Raw genomic sequence first — 18,908 nt, 5'->3', positions numbered from 1 at the left:
TCCCATGCGCCTCCCCACTATATATAGGGGTGGAGGGGGCTGTTTTCTTGCCCTCCAAGTCCATTGGGGCGTTGGCAAAGGTGGGGGAAAGAAATCCCATCATTTCCCTTCCCCACCGATTGTTATCCCCCTGTTTTAGGGATCTTGATCTTATCCCTTCGGGATATAATCTTATTCCTTCTAAGGTGGGATCTTGGTGCGCCTTGACCAGGGGTGTGGGGCCTTGCCCCCACTACCCACGTTCATGTGGGTCCCCCCATGCAGGTGGGCCCCACTTCGGAACCTTCTAGAACCTTCCCGGTACAATATCGAAAAATCCCGAACATTTTCCGGTGGCCAAAATAGGACTTCCCATATATAAATCTTTACCTCCGGACCATTTCGGAACTCCTCGTGACGTCCGGGATCTCATCCGGGACTCCAAACAACTTTCGGTTAACCGCATACTAATATCTCTACAACTCTAGCGTCACCGAACCTTAAGTGTGTAGACCCTACGGGTTCGGGAGACATGCAGACATGACCGAGACGACTCTCCGGTCAATAACCAACAACGGGATCTGGATACCCATGTTGGCTCCCACATGTTCCACGATGATCTCATCGGATGAACCACGATGTCGAGGATTCAATTAATCCCGTATACAATTCCCTTTGTCAATCGATACGTTACTTGCCCGAGATTCGATCGTCGGTATCCCAATACCTTGTTCAATCTCGTTACCGGCAAGTCACTTTACTCGTACCGTAATGCATGATCCCGTGACCAAACACTTGGTCACATTGAGCTCATTATGATGATGCATTACCGAGTGGGCCCAGAGATACCTCTCCGTCATACGGAGTGACAAATCCCAGTCTCGATTCGTGCCAACCCAACAGACACTTTCGGAGATACCCGTAGTGCACCTTTATAGCCACCCAGTTACGTTGTGACGTTTGGCACACCCAAAGCACTCCTATGGTATCCGGGAGTTGCACAATCTCGTGGTCTAAGGAAATGATACTTGACATTTGGAAAAGCTCTAGCAAACGAACTACACGATCTTGTGCTATGCTTAGGATTGGGTCTTGTCCATCACATCATTCTTCTAATGATGTGATCCCGTTATCAATGACATCTAATGTCCATAGTCAGGAAACCATGACTATCTGTTGATCAACGAGCTAGTCAACTAGAGGCTCACTAGGGACATGTTGTGGCCTATGTATTCACACATGTATTATGATTTCCGGATAACACAATTATAACATGAACAATAGACAATTATCATGAACAAGGAAATATAATAATAACCATTTTATGATTGCCTCTAGGGCTTATTTCCAACACATGGTCAGGAAACCATAACCATCTATTGATCAACGAGCTAGTCAACTAGAGGCTTACTAGGGACATGTTGTGGTCTATGTATTCACACATGTATTACGGTTTCCAGTTAATACAATTATAGCATGAACAACAGACAATTATCATGAACAAGGAAATACAATAATAATCATTTTATTATTGCCTCTAGGGCATATTTCCAACACAATATTCCCATGGTTATTCTTTATACTAGTCAGGGTGCTTAAGTCGTATAACCTAAAGTGACTATTGAGTTGGTTGTCTCAGAAAAAAAACAACAATAGAGGCGGTTGAGCAAACCAACCACATAAACAGACTCGAAAAGAACCGTAGGGTTTGAGTTAGATTTCAGAAGAAAGTTAATCAGTTCTTGTTTCAAGAATGGGCACGCACAAATCAAGAAATGTAATTTTTTAAGGACGCCGATAACTGCCACACGTGTGGCATGTAGTAACACCGTTCACACGTTTTTTACACTAAAGTTGCCATCCGAAAAAAAAACAATCTCAAAAAACCTAAAACTTGCCATCCAAACAAAAAAGTTGTCATTCTCCTGTAACTAAAGTTGCCATCAAAAAACGTGTAGGCGGTATTGCTTCGTGCCACAGGTGTGAGCGTTATCATTTAGATTTTTTTTAAAGACCTTTGTGCATTGGTCCTTGCCATCTTGCAACTACGCCCCGACCTTCCTCATGTGCATTAAAAACCGAGGTGGACTAACAGCCTTAGGGTTTGAGTTGAATTTCAGAAGAAAGTTAACCAATTCTTATTTCAAGAATGTGCACGCACAAATCAAAAAATTGTCCACTTCTTTTTAAAAGATTTTGTGCATTGGTCCCTGGCGTCTTGCATCTATCCCCCGACCTGGGAAAGTATTGAGTGCTCCTGGCCTTGGGTACTCCTGGTGCTCCAATGTCAAAAAACATTTTTTTTAAATGTTTCAAAAAATTCTGAATGTTCCCAAGGAATGTCTCTACATCTCCTAAAAATTTCAAGTCCAAAATCGAAATGAACATTGAGAAACAAAAAAAGAGAAATCCAGATCTGAATAGTGTCAATGTTGCTTTTGTCTCTTCTTTGCACTATTCATGCTAGATCTCACATTTTTGTTTCTCAATGTGCGTTTCGAGTTTGGACCTGAAATTTTTAGGGCTTGTAGTAACATTCATTGTGAACATTTACATTTTTTTCAGAATTTTTGAAACTATCATTGTGAACATTTAAATTCATTGTGAACGGCGTGAGTGCGTGCTTGAAGCTATCATGGTGTAGACTCGGTTCCGTGATGCCCTTCGATATTGCCGCCGCCGCCGTTATTGTGTTGTTGCCTCGGGAGCATGCGGCATTTCGTCTACGCGGGTGACGTTAACTCAGTTACACGCCGGCCCTCGGCTGCGCCAATAGCAATGTAGCGTCATGGTTTGGTCTCAACTGAGTGGAGCTTTTCGCCTACTGTGGGTGCTTCTGTCCTCGGATGCAGTTTGGGCTATGCTTGCCTTTCGACGGTATTCTTGCATTGTCTTGGCGATGCAATGGTGATGACCCCGAATATTCCACAGGAACCTCAGTGTAGATACTCCATATCCCCATGCCAGTTCCCGCTATGATTAAGCGGGGGTCAGAAATACAGTAGGATTCAGAATGTGCCTTGTGTTGAATGTTCCACAAGCATACACGGGGCCATGCTGCACACACGTATGTCGCCTTCGGTCCTTCATTGTGTCCCTGACGCATTTGTCTGTCCTAAATGCGACTTTGCTACGTGCTCGCTTGTAAAAACGTCTTACATTATGGGACGGATAGTAGAATTTAAGTTTAGAAATGTAAACTGAATTATTCGCAAAAAAGAATAAGTAAACTGAATTATACTAGCTGCAAACGTTCGGGATAAGAGCGCAAAATAGCACATGACGGAACACCATCAGTAGGTTCGGGTAGGTGGATATGTCACTGTCCGGGCATCATTGTCTTGTTCATGAAATGGATAATGCACGGGTGGCGTGTCGTGTCATTTTCTCTCGTCTTAATTCTGAAGGCAATCGGAAGTCCAAAAGGCAAATTATTTTCTCTCTATGCGAGTATAAATCTCAACCAGGAATCTACTCATCGGCCTCAACGGTGATTTCTGAGACTTTTACTACTACTAGGAAGTACAAGGATTTCTCTCTAATTTACCCGAGTTGCCTAGAACGGATAACGCACGTGTCAGGGCTCGGGGACGGTGGGCCCTGGTTCTGGACGCTTGACTGGCCGGTGGATCCGGCCCATCATTTTTTCCTTTTCTTTAACGAGGCTCTCCCCGCTACGGCACCGTCGGCACAGGCGAGCGAACTGCTTCGAGTTCGGAGGAAGGAAGCGGCGGCGCGCGAGAAGCATCGCGAAGCGGAGAATGGGGGTGCCGCTCTGCCGCCTCCCGCTCCTCCTGCTCCTCGTCCTAGCCCTCTCGCCGCAGGGGACGCGGTGGCCGGCGGCAGCCGCGGTGGCGGCGCGGCGCATCGCGCCGCTGCCCACCGCCGCGCTGCGCCGCCTCTACGACACCTCCAACTACGGCAGGCTGCAGCTCAACAACGGCCTCGCCCTCGTGCCCCAGATGGGGTAATCCCACCCGTCCCCTCCCCTCCCCCGCTCCCCGCGGCTCCTCAGCTTTCTCCTGCTCTGCCGCTTTGACTCGCGCTTTGGTTTCTCTGTTTGGTTTGTTGGGCGGAGGGGGTCGCCACCGATATTTCATTGATTAGCCACTGTGCCGGCGATGCGTGCAGGTGGAACAGCTGGAATTTCTTCGCCTGCAACATCAACGACACGCTCATCCGCGAGACAGGTTCGGCCCCCCGCGGGATCCCTGACTCCCTGCACTGTAACTAATCCTTGTTAAATCTGGGATTCCCCATTCGCAATTTACGACCTGCTACAAGTTCATAGCTGTATCTGCACTAGACGGTGCCTGGGCACAATTCTACTCTGTTGCGGCAAGTGCAGAGACATACTATACTAGGATAGAACGGTCGAAAAACAGAGTCAGATGTCTCATGTTTGCAGGTGGCACCAGTGCTCGCCAGTAATAATTAGTGCCGAATGTGTTCTCCAGAGTTTAGAGTAGAATTTACTCAATTTGAAGTTTCATAACCTTGATTTTGATACAGCTGATGCGTTGGTCTCGACGGGGCTGGCTGCTTTGGGATACAACTACGTAAACATCGGTACAATACTTATAGCTTTACACAAATATCTATTGTTTGGCTACATCAACTCATCAAGTATTTATTATGCTGTCTGAATCTGTATTTGTCCTTCCTTTTCAGACGACTGTTGGTCCTACGTGAAACGAGGAAATAAGGTAACAACTTGTTTTGAAACTGTAATAAAGTAATGATTTCATTATACTTTTCCAAATTGCATTTTCCTCTTACATTTGATACTGTGCCATCTTCTGTTTGGGAGTATGATGTTAAAGCCTGAATGAGAGTTATCAGAACATTAATTTTCCTTTACATTCCCTAGATGTTTTATGTTGCACTTCATACATCTAAGGATTTTTCTTGTGTTCATGATAACTTGAACCCAGTGGACGTCGTCTGAAATTCTGCATAAAAATGCTTCTGCAGTGGTCCTATCTACATTCACTTTCCAAATTTTATTCACTAAAATGGCTCTGTTTGTTTTCAATAGCTCTGTTTTTATTTTTACTTTTAGTTTTCTCCAACATAGTTTATTTGAAGTTGGTGTCTCTTCGTATGCTCTCCTAGGGATTCATACAGTTACTAGTAACTTGACGTTTTTCATCAAAAACTAAATACATTTTTTCCATTGCGCCACCTGGGGCATCATGACGGAATACTATTGTTGGGTATTTATGTCGTTGCATTAATCTCGTTTATGCCTTACTAATCATGAGTACATCTGCAGATTTTGCTAATAGATCACTTCCTGTAACATGTAGGGTCAATTGCTACCTGATCCGAAGACTTTCCCTTCTGGAATCAAATCACTTGCGGACTATGTGCACGGAAAAGGTCTAAAACTTGGTATCTACTCTGACGCTGGGTAAGTAGTCTAGCTATAGATGATTTAACTTGCTAGCTTTTATGATTCTTACTGTATCATAGTCAAGAGTATATCAAATAACAAACAATATAACAAGTAAAATCTTTCAGGGTATCTACTTGTCAAGTTCGACCAGGATCACTCCATCACGAAAACGATGATGCTGCCCTTTTTGCTTCATGGGTATGAGCTACAAGCAACCACATAATTAGTGATGCATAAAAGAGTTGCTGCACAACATTGCGATGAACACAAGAACATCTTTTCTGAGTGTTTCTATCTTAACCTATTCTGCGCTGCTACTGAACATGCATATAATAATTTTACTATACATGAATCTGAAAAATATTTTTGTCCAGGGTGTTGACTATCTAAAGTATGACAACTGTTACAATCTAGGAATACCACCAAAGGAAAGGTTAGGTCACACGTCTTTCATTTGCTTCGATCGCAGGGTTTACAGACAGTTAGCCTCATTATATAGAGCTAAAATTTGTTCCATGATATCATAATCTCAGGTATCCTCCAATGCGTGATGCTCTAAATTCAACTGGGCGCCAGATATTCTACTCTCTATGTGAATGGTATAACAGTTAACACTGGAAATAAATAGCAGTTGTACGTTGTGCTCAACCTCCAATCTTGTTGATTTTAAATGTGTACTCTCTCTTAGGGGCCAGGATGATCCAGCTTTATGGGCTGGAAAAGTTGGAAACAGTTGGCGTACAACAGATGACATACAGGATACATGGAAAAGGTGATCCATGCTCTTCCTGAAACAAAAGAATATACCAGTCTGCTGATGTGCTGTGAAATTGACTTGTCTGTTTTCTGTTTAAAACAAGCATGACTGACATTGCTGATAAGAACAACAAGTGGGCATCATATGCTGGACCCGGTGGATGGAATGGTAACTAGTAACACAAGCTTTACTGATGTTGTAAGATACTCTAAAATAAAAAGTACGCTGTTACTAAACAAACTTATTTTTGGCAGACCCGGACATGTTGGAAGTTGGAAATGGTGGCATGACCTTTGCAGAGTACCGTGCACATTTCAGCATCTGGGCACTCATGAAGGTAAGAGTTTGACAAGCACAGCAATAGTCACTATGATTGTGCCAGTGCCTTATTGCCCCACGGCATCCACTCCTTCAAATTTGTAGTTTATATTATTTTTTGGATCAATGAGCAAGCGAAGAGTTTATGAAAATAAAGGCTTATTTTCTTTTATAATTTTGCGCCTTGGGTCATGGCCTTCAAATTTAGGATATTGCTGCAAAGAAATTTGTAGAACTGCAGATGCGCATAATTTGTTTGGATATCAGCAGCACAAATTTGTCTAGTACTAAATGTTCGTCTGCATACATTCTGGATAACTTAGTATTACAACAGTGTTGGATTCTAGAATCATTTCCTGAAATCACAGACAAGAAATTTTACAATCAGTTTGTGCTTGCATATTATTTGTCTGCATAATGCATGTAAAATACAAGCTGATTGGTGGCACATTATCTGCTATTTTCGTTTTGTTGCACTGACTGCCCTTCTGGGTCATGTTTCAGGCGCCTCTCTTAATTGGTTGTGATGTCAGAAATATGACTTCAGAAACAATTGAAATATTGAGCAACAAAGAAGTAATTCAAGTAAACCAAGGTATTACTCAGAATCTTGCCTTTGTACTTATCTCTCTAGTATGTATTCATGTTGAAACTGCAATGCGGTTTTTTCTAGTGTGGATATTTTCTCGGTGGAGCGAAACAAGCATGCACTGAGAAAATGTTGTCATCTTAGCTGCTCTTTAGAAGTCAGTTTGATCTTAACTAATGTGGATATTTTCATAGGAGTTGTTTCAACCACTTGATGGATCTAAGACGAAGATTTTGTCTTATTTTCGAGTTATGTTTTGTATTGGGTTGACTCACTAGCCAGTTGCCATTTCCTTACTCCTCTCGGAGACGCAATATATTATGCTGAACTAACATTATGTGTTGTTAACGTCTGTTCTGATTTTTCGGGGGTGTTTTTAAAGTGCCTGATTGTGTTCTGCTATATACGATTTCTGGCATATTGTTCTATTTGCACAGTAAGAACCATTTGCATGTGTGCTGTTGTGACTATGCAATCGATTACATTAAACGAGTTTCCTTTTCTGCAGATCCTCTTGGAGTTCAAGGAAGAAGAATTTTAGGGCAAGGAAAAGGTGGATGCCGTGAGGTGATTTAGCTGCTCCATATTGGATACCTATTATAAGTCGCACATCTTCGTGCCGTTCCGTGCATCAACGCATCCCTATGCCAAACTCATAGTATGTCAAATTTTGCAGGTGTGGGCTGGCCCCCTCTCTGGCAACCGTTTGGCTGTTGCTTTATGGAATCGTTGTTCGGAGACGGTTAATATCACGATGACATTGCCAGCTGTAGGCCTTGATGGTTCATCTGCCTATTCTGTTAGAGATCTGTGGAAGGTGAGTTACATAAAGATTTCATTGCTATCAGGTTGTTTAATTCACTTGTCCCTCTGAAATAAAGGTACCTGGAGAAACATAGCTTATAGCGTATAATTATTAGATTTCAGATAAAATGGGACTATGAATCCTTTACCCCTTTCTCTGATGGGGGTTGGTTTAGTTGTTATAAGATCCAAAGGGAGATCTTGAAGCTTCATAATAAAAAACACTATCATAGTTCAACTATAGCCCAATTTAGTCTGGGAGAATAGAAACAATGTGAATAAGTAGCTTTTCTCACCCGCCCTCCGGTCATAAACTTAAACTTATTGTTAGTGTTGACCACCTGCTAAATTTGCCATTTTCTCCAGCATGAAACTCTACCGGCGAACGTGGTAGGAACTTTTGGAGCCCAAGTCGATGTGCACGACTGTAAGATGTACATTTTCACACCCGCCGTCAGTTTTTCTGCAAGTTGGTGAGAGAAAAAGGTCAAGCCACGCCACGCACTATATCAGCATGCCTGGAAACAAACTTTGGTCAACCATCATTGACGGTATATATATATATATATGTATCAGCCTGTTTTCGACAATATACTCGATCAATCATATATCCAGCATGACGCGCAAAATTTACTCTCAATTTGTACATCTCTTTCCGGGAGGCTCTATATCATGCCAGTGGACCATACCAATAAATTAATCATCAGTTATTGAGGGGGAAATATATATAGGACATAGAATATTTTCTCATTATTACAGGTGCATCCTAATCGTAGCCTGACTGTTTCTTAGGGTCTATCACAGGGTTAGCTAGTGGTACACCCGAAACCCAGCCGTGTCCCGCAGGTTCCTGGCCTGGAACGCACCGGCTCTCCATCTTGCCACCTTGTGGCTGAGGTGGTCCGACCAAAACTGGCTGCCGTCGTCGACGTGCATCTCCTGGAGCACCATGGCGTTCTCCACGAGGAACTTGGCCAGCCGCACCTGGAAGCAGTTGACCTCCCTGGCCTTGAACTGCAGCGTCACCTTGTGCAGGGTCGTCTCCAGGCAGACGAACTTGCTGTTTGTCAGGGCGTTCGGGAGCCCAGAGACGCCGTCGAGCTGCACCGCGTCACGATGCGCCGAGGACATGCACGCGAGCCTCTCGAACCGGTCCATGGATTCGCCGAAGGGGCCTCCGGCTGGTTCCTCGGTGTTGTACCAGTAGTGGTGCGACATCTCCAGCCTGAGCCGCAGCTCGGACATGGCCGGGCAGGAGGCGAGCAGCCTCGCCACTGCCACAGTTGTACTTCTGTCCCCGTCCTTGCACTTGCCGTGCACTTGGAGGAGCTTGAGGTTTGGGAACGTGGGCAGGATGGTCCTGCCGGCCAGGATGTCTTCGATGTTGTCCAGGCGCAGCTTGAGCGCCCTCGTGCTGGAGAAGCGGGTGAGCACGCGCGACGTGGGCTCGTACTGCTGAACACTGTGGTCACGGCGAGTGGCGTCGAGGTTGACCCGTGCCAGTGCCGGCGCGGGTGATGCGAGCGAGAGCTTGAGAGGGTACCCGCTGTAGCGGAAGGAGCGCAGGCTCGGCATGTCGAGCTCGATGCCCGTGTTGGCGGGATCGTCCAGCTCATGCCAGCCGAGATAATGGGTCTCGAGCACCAGGGCGGTGACCTTGGGACAGCGGAGGCGCAGGCTGAAAGTGCTATGCATGTAAATCGTCTTGTCGGAACCAGGTTGCTCCGGCGAGTTCTGACGGAGGTTCACCAGCACCAGGCTGGTCAGCGCCGGCGCGTTGTCGACCAGGACCTGGAGATGCCCCTCCAAGGCGAAGCAGTGGCGCAGCGTGAGATCCGTGAGGCGCGGGAAGGCCAGGCGTGCCGATGGCGGCTTGAGGTTGCAGCGCTTGAGCTCCAGCACTCGGAGCGTGGCGGCGAACGGCAGGGAGCCCAGCGGCGGGCTGTACATGTCGTCGCACTGGTTTTGCTTCTCGGAGCCAATGCGGAGGTCTTCCAGCCCGGCCGCGGCGGGGTCGGCGAGGAGGCCGGCGACACGGACGTCCTCTTTCGGTCTGGGGTCGCTGTACCATCTGCTCAAGAGGCGGTAGGCGCCTTCGGTGAGGAAGAGCGTGAGCCTCTTGAGGGCCGTCGCGCGGCGGCGGCGCGGAAGAAGACGTCGAAGCAGGCGTAGCGATCTTGGGCGGAGTAGTGTCTGGTGTCGAGGTTGAGGACACCCGTGCGGCGCCACCGCGGACGCCATCGGCGCGAGAGGGCGGCGCTGGCCGCGGCCTCCTTGGCCGGCGCGAAGGACAGTACGTGCTGGAGAAGATCGTCAGGGAGGGCGGAGAGACGGTCGGCGGCGGCGGCCATCGTGGACGGACGCGGACGTCTCGGCTAGGTTTGTTGTGCGTAGGAGTACAGTATTTAAGGGGTGATTGAGTCGGTTTGGTTTCTGACGAAAGCGCCGCATTGCATGGGAGTTTTTTTTTTTGACAAACATCTCCTGAGTTTTTTTTTTGAGTAATCTCGCCGACTTTATTGATTCAAAGTAATGTCCATAGGGTACAGGATTTGGGGCACGAGGACTACCCAACCAAACATGTATACCTATGCCTAAATAATTAAATTATAAGCAAACTTGGCGAGTTTGTGAGCCTCAAAATTATAGTTTTTGCGCTCATGCAAAAACTTAGAAGAAGAAAAACTAGAGCTACGAGCTATGATTTCATGCGTGATCGCTGCATTCGGACTGCTGTCCCATGGTTTATGTCGTTGACAGTACCTTGGCAATCAGAAGCAACCACAATATTCTGAACTGCTAGATCAAGCCAAAGCTTACGCTTCCCTGCAAGCATATGTTTCCAGGATCGTGGGGTCTATGATGCCTGGATAAACCACTGTAGAAGAACCAAGGTATATGCCATTGTGGTTGCGGCATAGAGCTGCCACTGCCCGCCTCGCCTGTTCCTTGCTATGGCTGCGTCCGCATTCAGCTTGACGACGCCCACTTCTGGAGCGAGTCTTCGCTGGGTTTGACATGGGTCCAGCCGGCCTCACCACTGTAGCTGAAAGCTGCTCCAGTTCTGTAATAAAGTTATTCAGGAAAGGTATGGTCTGTTGTGGACTCTGGAAAATTGCCAGTTCTGTAATAAAGTTATTCAGGAAAGATATGGTCTATTGCGGACTCTAGAAAATTGCCTCGTATATCGCTTTCCGCCGTGCATACCACAGTGCCCACAAGGTGACGGCCATCTTGGTGAACTTTGAGTGATCCAACGAACTGTACAGTTCAAACATCCAGTTTTTACATCCAGTTTTTAGCACTAGGCTCCTCAAACTCTGCCATTTTTGAGACTATGTCCTCATCAGATAGTGCCCACACACACCTCGCCATAATGCATGATATTAATGCATGTCTGCATGAATCCTGGCAACCACACAGGGGGCACGCATCCTGGAGGGCCATGTTGCGGTTTGGGCAGCGAATGGCGTGCCAGCCTCCATGGAATTTTTTTAATCTTCGAAGGCATTGACATCTTCGACAACGCAGTCCATGCTTTCTCATTTTCTCTTGTCGATGTCCCACTTCTCCCCTCTAACCATTCTTCACGCTGCATCTTTGTTCTGATCAAAAATCTGTAAGCAGAGCTAACAGTAAACCCTCCTTTCTTCTCCGGATACCATGCCGAAAAGTCATTCGTGTTGCAAGTGCAAACTGGAATTTTCGAAATAGCGTCCGCATCGAAAGGGATGAACACTGATCGGATGAACTCCTCATTCCATGACCCCGTCGCAGGTGACAGTAGCTCCGCCACTTTCCTTGGGGGATCATGTACAAGGGAAGTAATCGGTCTTGGTGTAGATTCTTTAGGAATCCAGTTGTCCGCCCATATGTCTGTAGTATGACCATGACCAATCCGCCTGATGATACCTTTGCTTCAACACATCCCTTCCCTTGAATATAGGGCGCCAAATCTGTGATGGACGGTTCCCAAGCTCAGCTTCAAGTAATGTCGTTTCCGGGAAATGACTCGCTTTGAGTATTCTGGAACTCAAAGATAAAGGCTCTTAAAAACTTCTCCAAGCCCGTCTCGCCAATAAAGCAAGGTTAAACAGCTCTAGATCTCTGAATCCAAGTCCTCCCAAACGTTTTGGTCTTGTCATCATATCCCACGAGACCCAAGCCGGTTTCCTCTCTCCTTGCCTGCACCCCCACCAAAACTTTTGGATTGTAGACTTTGTATGATCACATAAACCTCTTGGGAGTTTGACACAAGACATAGAATATACCGGGATCGCTTGGGCTATATAGGTTTGATGAGGACCTCCTTGCCGTCCGCTGATCAACACTTGCTCATCCAACCTTTAACTTTGTCCCATACCCGATCACTTACATATTTAAAGGTTCCATTTTTCGAATGCCCTACATCTGTGGGCATCCCATGTACCTGCCACTCAAAGATTCATTAGGGACATGAAGGAAACCCTTTACTTCATCTCGTACTATCTCCAGGGTCCCCTTGCTAAAGAAAATCGATGACTTTTCGCTGTTTATTCTCTGTCCCGATGCCATACAATATGACTCCAGTAGGTTTAATACTTGCTCTGAAAAACAGCAGGCTATCATCCACGAATAAATGATGGTTCACCAGCGGAGCCGATGGTGCCACCTTAATGCCGCCGAGCAGGGATGATTGATTTTGTGATTTCAAACATCTCCTCCTGAGTGAACTCCTATTCTTTTTTTTTTTGCTCCTATTCAAGTGTCAAGATGGTGGCATCGTTTACAAGCTTTTGGATGATCGCGCTCGGGGCAGAATCCATCCATAAGGGCTCATTTGGTAGCCCATGATCCTGCCGGGGTTCCCCGTCAAAAACCAGGGTGCAGAGCCCACCAGGCAAAGCGGCCCGTGGAAAACCTGTCACGACATTTGGTGGCTCGCTCGATGGGTATTTTCTGCCCCGATCCCTAGCATTTCCCCGGGTGGGAGATCCAGGCCTAGAGAGATCGGGACAAAATCCACGTCTGGCGCTCTTTCGAGGCGACGGCGCGAGGCGCACCTACCGATTTCCTCCAGAGACTATTCTAAGTGCTATGCCTCCAAGACCATCAGCCCTCCAATGACAGAGATGGGTCGGCAGCCATGCTTTCCTTTCCACCAAGATCTCAATGGATAGAGGAATCTCTGTCGAGTCCCGGCGTTCATCTTTCTCTTCATTCGACAAGGTCCTTTCTGGACGTGATCTCCTCCCCTGCCATCCAAACTGATGTGGTGATCTCCCGTGATGGGAGAAGAGGATCCCTGATGGCCATGGAAATCGCCCCTAGCGGGATTCGAGCCCTGGGATAGTTTCCTCTTGCAACCAAATTAGGACTAAACCGGGAGGAGAAAACTTAGCTATCCTAGCTAGTTCGTGAGCTACTTGATTACACTCTCTAACACAGTGTTCATATATTACATGCATGGTTGAAATCCAAGGACATAAAAAACAATCATCAAATATGCACTAGCAACTGAAGATGAGTAGCCATCTTTCAAAGCCTCAATCACCTCAACGCTGTCTGAATTAATTTCGATCTTGGTGATGCCCACTGTACGTGCAAGGTTCATGCCAAATCTGACCGCAGTAGCCTTAGCCGTGAAGGAATCAAAGCATATATCAATCTTTTCATTAGCAGAAACAATAAACTTTCCTATGTGGTCTTGTAAAACTGCTCCAACTGTTCTCTCTAGAGTATCCACATCATATCCAGGATCAACATTTAACTTCATATACCCATGTTTGGGCTTCATCCAAGCAGCCACTCTCCGCTTTGCTTTCGGACTGCATGAAATGATGAAGTTTGCCGCAAGACTTCTAACTTCCACGTTTATTTGGTCTGCACCCTGAGTTGGTTCTCCTTCTCCATGTGTTAACTTCCTTCGCTCATACCACAAATACCAGGTAGTAGTGGCCACTATTTCTCTCAACTTTGGCAAAGCCAGTACGTGAATTCCTTGCTCGACCTTACAAAGCAAGTTTTGTAGTATGACCTCACCTTCCCTAATCACGACGCATGCTTTCTTAATAATATCTCCCAAACCAACCAATTTCCACACATCGACCGTCAGCTTGCACTCGAACAAGAAATGTTTAATTGTATCAGGTCCAAGTTTGCAAGCAGAGCAGCACGGATTGATTTTGAGATGCTTGTTGGCTAGTACCGAACGACACGGGATCGTGCTGTGAAGCGCCCTCCAGATAAAAATCTTTATCTTTGTTGGACACAATAAGCTTCAAACTGAATCCCAGTTGTCACTTTGGGTAGACGTACGTTCCGTATTCCGTATCTTGTGTCCAAATTGGGACTGCCATACCACATGATAGGCTGAGCGCACGGGTAAACAATCCTGTTTTAGTAGCATTCCATGCAATGAAGTCTCTCATTTTATGCAAAGGAAGGGTATTGCAAGGATCCGCTGGGCATCCAAATCAGTCTCCTGATGCAGGATCTATATGATCACTCACACGAGTAAGAAGATTGTTACACCTGATTTTAGTCACCTTCAGTGATGGAGATTGTGGTATCCATTCATCCTCCCAAAATTTTATGTTCTCTCTATATGCCCAAGCTTCAAAGTTTCAACACCTGCCATAATGCTTTGCCAAGTATATGAGGCTTTGCTTTTGAACTTGACGCTCATGAGATCACCGTCTGGATAATATTTCGCTTTCAAAATGTGTGCACATAGAGAATCTGGATTATCAATAAGACGCCAAGCTTGTTTAGCCAACAGTGCATGGAAGTTGAGAAAGATGCCCCCGCTGAAAAACGGTTTTGCTAAAAGTGTCCTAAGTTTTGCACATCTAAGTCATGTGTCATTAATTTTATGCGAATATTCCTGTGGGTATTTTTTTCTTTTTATACAATAACTAGTGTGCCCTAGACAAACCCGCTGAAAAAACTAAATCTAGCGGTTCCGTGAGGTAGCGGTGGGCAATCCATATTCATCAAGATTGGTGCAGCCGGGTCAGGTATGAACATGATAAGTCTAGTGGCAATGGTCGCAGTGGCGCACCCTGCGCGCCCAGGGTTTGACTCCCGTCGTGAGAGGATTTCTGACGTCTCATCCGGGTGGTCTCCTTCTGTAAAAGTATGTCCTGCGTGCTAGTGTCCACGAATCTCATTCATTTTTTTACACTTGGAAACCGACACAAATCAGACAGTGTCAACCTTTTGCAGGAGAGAGAGGGAGAGGGGGGGGGGGATAACCAATACATCATTGATGATGATCATTACAATTTTATTTAAAGATTCCTCAAACCAATCCTAAGTCAAAGAAAATTTAGCTAATCTAGGGAGCTCGTGAGCAACTTTATTTGCTTCACATTACAATGTTCGGATCTAGTAATAATGAAATCACAAGCATAATGAAAACAATCATCGAAGATTGCCATTGCCGCTGCCGCACCCGCCGACCGTCCTCCATCCTTCATGGTATCAATTACCTTCAGATTGTCCGAGTTAATAATAAAACAATTACATCCTGACCTTTGTGCCAAGGATGGACCGGATTTGAGAGCCAAGGCTTCAACTATCAAGACATCCGCGCAGTAGTCTATCTTCCTATTCCCCCAACGAGAAATCTGCCTTTGTTGTCTTTAAGGACCGCCCCATCGTGCCCCTAAGCAGGTCAAGTTCAAAAGAAGCATGAACATTAAGATTCACAAAGCCCACAGGAAAGCAATACCAGCCCTCCGTTTCATAGAGGCCTTTGGAGATGAGGCAATAACAAAGTTTGCCGTAAGGGCTAGTATCCCCATAGAGATCTGATACGCGTTCTGAATTGTCTCCTTGTGCTCCAATTTCCGTCTTTCCCACCATAGATACCATGCTGAGATAGCAATCATTTTACGCACATTGTGATTACCCATAATCCATAATACTTGGTCCGGTAGAAGAAGTAAATACTGCCAACACAACCTCTCCAGCATGATCAACCTCACAAGTTTCATCAATATTACCATCCATCCCCAGCCTTTTCCAAACCTCCTTTGCTTTATTAAAGAGAAATAACACGTGCTTCGTATCTTCTGGACTAGCAGAGCAAGTAGGACAAGTGGGCAAGATTTTCATATGTCAGCATAACACGATATGAAAGTGTGTCATGTAGCATAGCCAGATAAATATCTTGACCTTTGTCGGGCAACATAATTTCCATACCTTGCTCCAAATAAGATTAACCGTGGTTCGTGCCATCCCATTGGAATGTCTCAATTTACATCCATGCTAATGGTCCCACTTTACAAAATAAGCAGACTGAACCGAAAACATACCATTTTTCGTGTACTCCAAGCAACGAAATCTGGCATATCATATTGTGAGAGTGGATTTGATAGTATCCGTTGCACATCTATGGGCCACATAGTTTGTCTAATCAGGTCTTCATCCCAATTATTCAAAACAGGATCAATCAAATCTCCCACTTTAGATAATGTTGCCCCCATTCGCCGTAACAATTTTTCCAGTGTCACAATTTGGAATCCAAGGGTCTTCCAAAATATTGATATTCTGTCCATTCCCCACCCGTCAAATATAACCATGTTTCAGACAGTTCACGCCAACCATAATTCTTTGCCAGGTAAAAGAAGATCTCTTTTTAAAAATCGCCATCAGAATAGTACTTAGCCCTCATAATAGTAGCGCACAAGGGATTGGGATTGTCAAGAAGACGCCACGCCTATTTGGTGAGCATTACCAAGTTGAATCAGTGAATATCACAAAAACCCACCCCTCCTTGATTCTTAGGGACACACATTTTTCACCAGGCTGTCCAATGCATCATCCTCTTGTTCTCCTCGTCTCCCCACCAAAAACGCGCCATCGCATCAATGATTTATTTACATTTTTTAAAGAATTTTTAAAGAACGACACCACATAGGTGGATATGGCTTGTACAACAGACATGAGAAGGATCTCCTTCCCTCCAACAGACATTAATTTTTCTTTTCAGCCACAAATTTCTTAACAATTCGTTCTATCAGAAATTGGAAACAATCTATTTTATCTGATCCCACATTTGCTGGCAAGCCCAAATATCTATCAATTAGGGTATCGGTCATTATATTTAGTGTGGTACACATTTGTTCTCTAATCTCCACCTTCGTGTTAGGGTTGACAAAAATGCTGGATTTATCAAAACTAACCAATTACCCCGATGCCTCACCGTATGAATCTAGCGCTGACTAGCGCTGAGTTCACCGCTTCCGCACTGTGCTGGTTAGCTTTCATAAGAATCACGAGTCATCCGCAAAGACCCGCGCATGCATGTATTCTCTCTCCTCATACAAATGAAATGCATTTAATTTCATCCTTATATTAGAATGCATGATATCTTTCAAACAAAATGTCCATCTTTGAAACCTTTTACATGAAAAGCCTCCACTCCAGTTAGTAGTTTAGGCTAGGGTTTTTAGTCCTCGTAGATGCGGTGCTCGAGTGGATGGCGGCGCTTCTTAGAGTTTGTGTTCCGGGCTTCGATCCTCCTCGAGTTCATCCCGCTTCACGCAGTCAACAAAGCTTTGATGTCGATTCCTGCCACCTCCTTGGGGTGGTGAGGTTAGGGTTTCTCATCATGTGGCAAGATTTGGTGTCAGGTGCTAGATCTATTCAAGGGTTCAATGACGAAGACTATAACTCCAGGGCGCTAGTCCTTAGGGGCACGTGCACAAAGACTTCCTGACTGTTATCGACAAGGTCAAGCAGGCTCCGACAGGGTAGCGCGGCAGCGGCGCGTTGGTGGCTAGTTCTGGTGGCGGCAATGGTTGTTCCATGGTCTCATAATCTCGATGTAATTTTTATTATGTTTGAGGTGCTTTGTACTTCTGGTGAACTTTGATAATATATTTGGATCATTTTTGCAAAAAGAAAATCATGGTGACAAGACCTTCAGAACAAGATCAATCTTGGATATATTTGAACTACTTTTATTTTATATACTTCAATTAGCTTTGAAATCACTTTCATAAAATATAAGATTGTTTCACTATTTCATACAAGTGATTTCGACGGTTTCGCTAACTTCAAAAAAATAATAAAATTCACTCATTTGAGAGAACATATTTCAGTCATTTTCAAAAGATGATTTAGGTACATTCAAAATGATGGATTTCACTCATTTCAAAAAGTATGTTTTGATGTGTTCAAAAGATTGATTTCACTTATTTCAAACAACCAATTTCACTCATTTCAAACAATATTTTCACTCGCTTCAATTGAAAGAAAGACATGTTTCAATTATTTTGCTTAAGAAAAGGAGGATGTACCCCCGGCCTCTGCATCTGGACGATGCATGCAGCCATATTATTAATTATTCACAAAGACCATACAAGGTGATACATCAATTAGCCTGAAGCCACCATCTCGGCAACACCGTTGCTACTCCTATCCCCTTGATGAAGGCATGCCGAATATCCGGGCCTAATACCAAACAGACATCGCACCAAAGCCTAACATCTAAAGCCGGGTGCCCCATCCAAGCCACTACCTGGATTGGGTCCCACACCGATCTGGCACACTCTCAGTGAGCACCGCACGCTGCAAGGGCCGTCACCTCCATCATCCCTCGGTCCATTCTCAGAGCAGAACTGAAGCACCGACCTTGCCAGGCCTCTCTGCCATCAACGCCACCATGACGTCAGACAGCTTCCTCCTCCTGCGCGAGTCCATCTCCGCGCATCAGACGCCGAATCTCCACAACGCCACGCCGCCGAGATCCGCCACCATCGATGTGTAAGATGAAGCACCGCTCCACCAAAGACGCCATCCTCTGGTCCCTCGAGCCTGTGTGCACCTCCAAGAATGACGCCCCCAAGGGGGAAACGACACCAGAGAGCCGCTGTCATCCGATCTACTGATCTAGGGTTTCCCCCGGAGGTAGCAGAGAGTGGCCTTGAACTTCTCCTCAGCGATGCCTTCAGGAAGGGAACGACGCGGACAGCGTCGCCATCGTCGGCCTTGGCAATAGCCAATAGCAGGTTTTCACCCAGATCTGATCGAAGACCTCCATCTCTCGTGCACGGGCCGCCGCCATCCTTGCC

At 45.6% G+C, this 18,908-nt stretch overlaps 1 protein-coding gene across 2 annotated transcripts; it reads left to right on the top strand.

Moving 5' to 3' along the window:
• The first annotated feature begins 3,642 nt into the window (after positions 1 to 3,642).
• On the top strand, positions 3,643 to 11,020 carry LOC109779920 (alpha-galactosidase 3). Of its 2 annotated transcripts, none has more exons than XM_045232594.2 (15): positions 3,643 to 3,946; positions 4,111 to 4,169; positions 4,492 to 4,548; positions 4,651 to 4,685; positions 5,289 to 5,392; positions 5,503 to 5,575; positions 5,752 to 5,810; positions 5,911 to 5,976; positions 6,066 to 6,149; positions 6,238 to 6,302; positions 6,389 to 6,471; positions 6,957 to 7,047; positions 7,550 to 7,608; positions 7,718 to 7,858; positions 10,692 to 11,020. In XM_045232594.2, exons 1-15 carry the CDS (start codon positions 3,741 to 3,743, stop codon positions 10,764 to 10,766), a joined length of 1,257 nt encoding a protein of 418 aa, XP_045088529.1. In that variant the 5' UTR covers positions 3,643 to 3,740; the 3' UTR covers positions 10,767 to 11,020. The 2 variants fall into 2 exon arrangements, with proteins under 2 accessions (XP_045088529.1, XP_020194114.1); XM_020338525.4 differs by lacking the exon at positions 10,692 to 11,020 and adding an exon at positions 8,212 to 8,567.
• The last annotated feature ends 7,888 nt before the right edge of the window (positions 11,021 to 18,908 follow it).

The sequence above is a fragment of the Aegilops tauschii genome, chromosome 2, assembly GCF_002575655.3.
Source record: "Aegilops tauschii subsp. strangulata cultivar AL8/78 chromosome 2, Aet v6.0, whole genome shotgun sequence".
Classification (NCBI taxonomy): Eukaryota; Viridiplantae; Streptophyta; class Magnoliopsida; order Poales; family Poaceae; genus Aegilops; species Aegilops tauschii.
The sequence above is the reverse complement of the archived record's forward strand: the minus strand, read 5'-3'. Positions and strand labels throughout refer to the sequence as shown.

Excerpts from the sequence above, each read along its gene's own strand:
- LOC109779920 (XM_020338525.4), top strand. The coding sequence starts at position 3,741 with ATGGGGGTGCCGCTCTGCCGCCTCCCGCTCCTCCTGCTCCTCGTCCTA. Across the intron at positions 4,170-4,491 it reads CACGCTCATCCGCGAGACAG|CTGATGCGTTGGTCTCGACG; the intron begins GTTCGGCCCCCC and ends ATTTTGATACAG. Across the intron at positions 6,472-6,956 it reads GCATCTGGGCACTCATGAAG|GCGCCTCTCTTAATTGGTTG; the intron begins GTAAGAGTTTGA and ends GTCATGTTTCAG.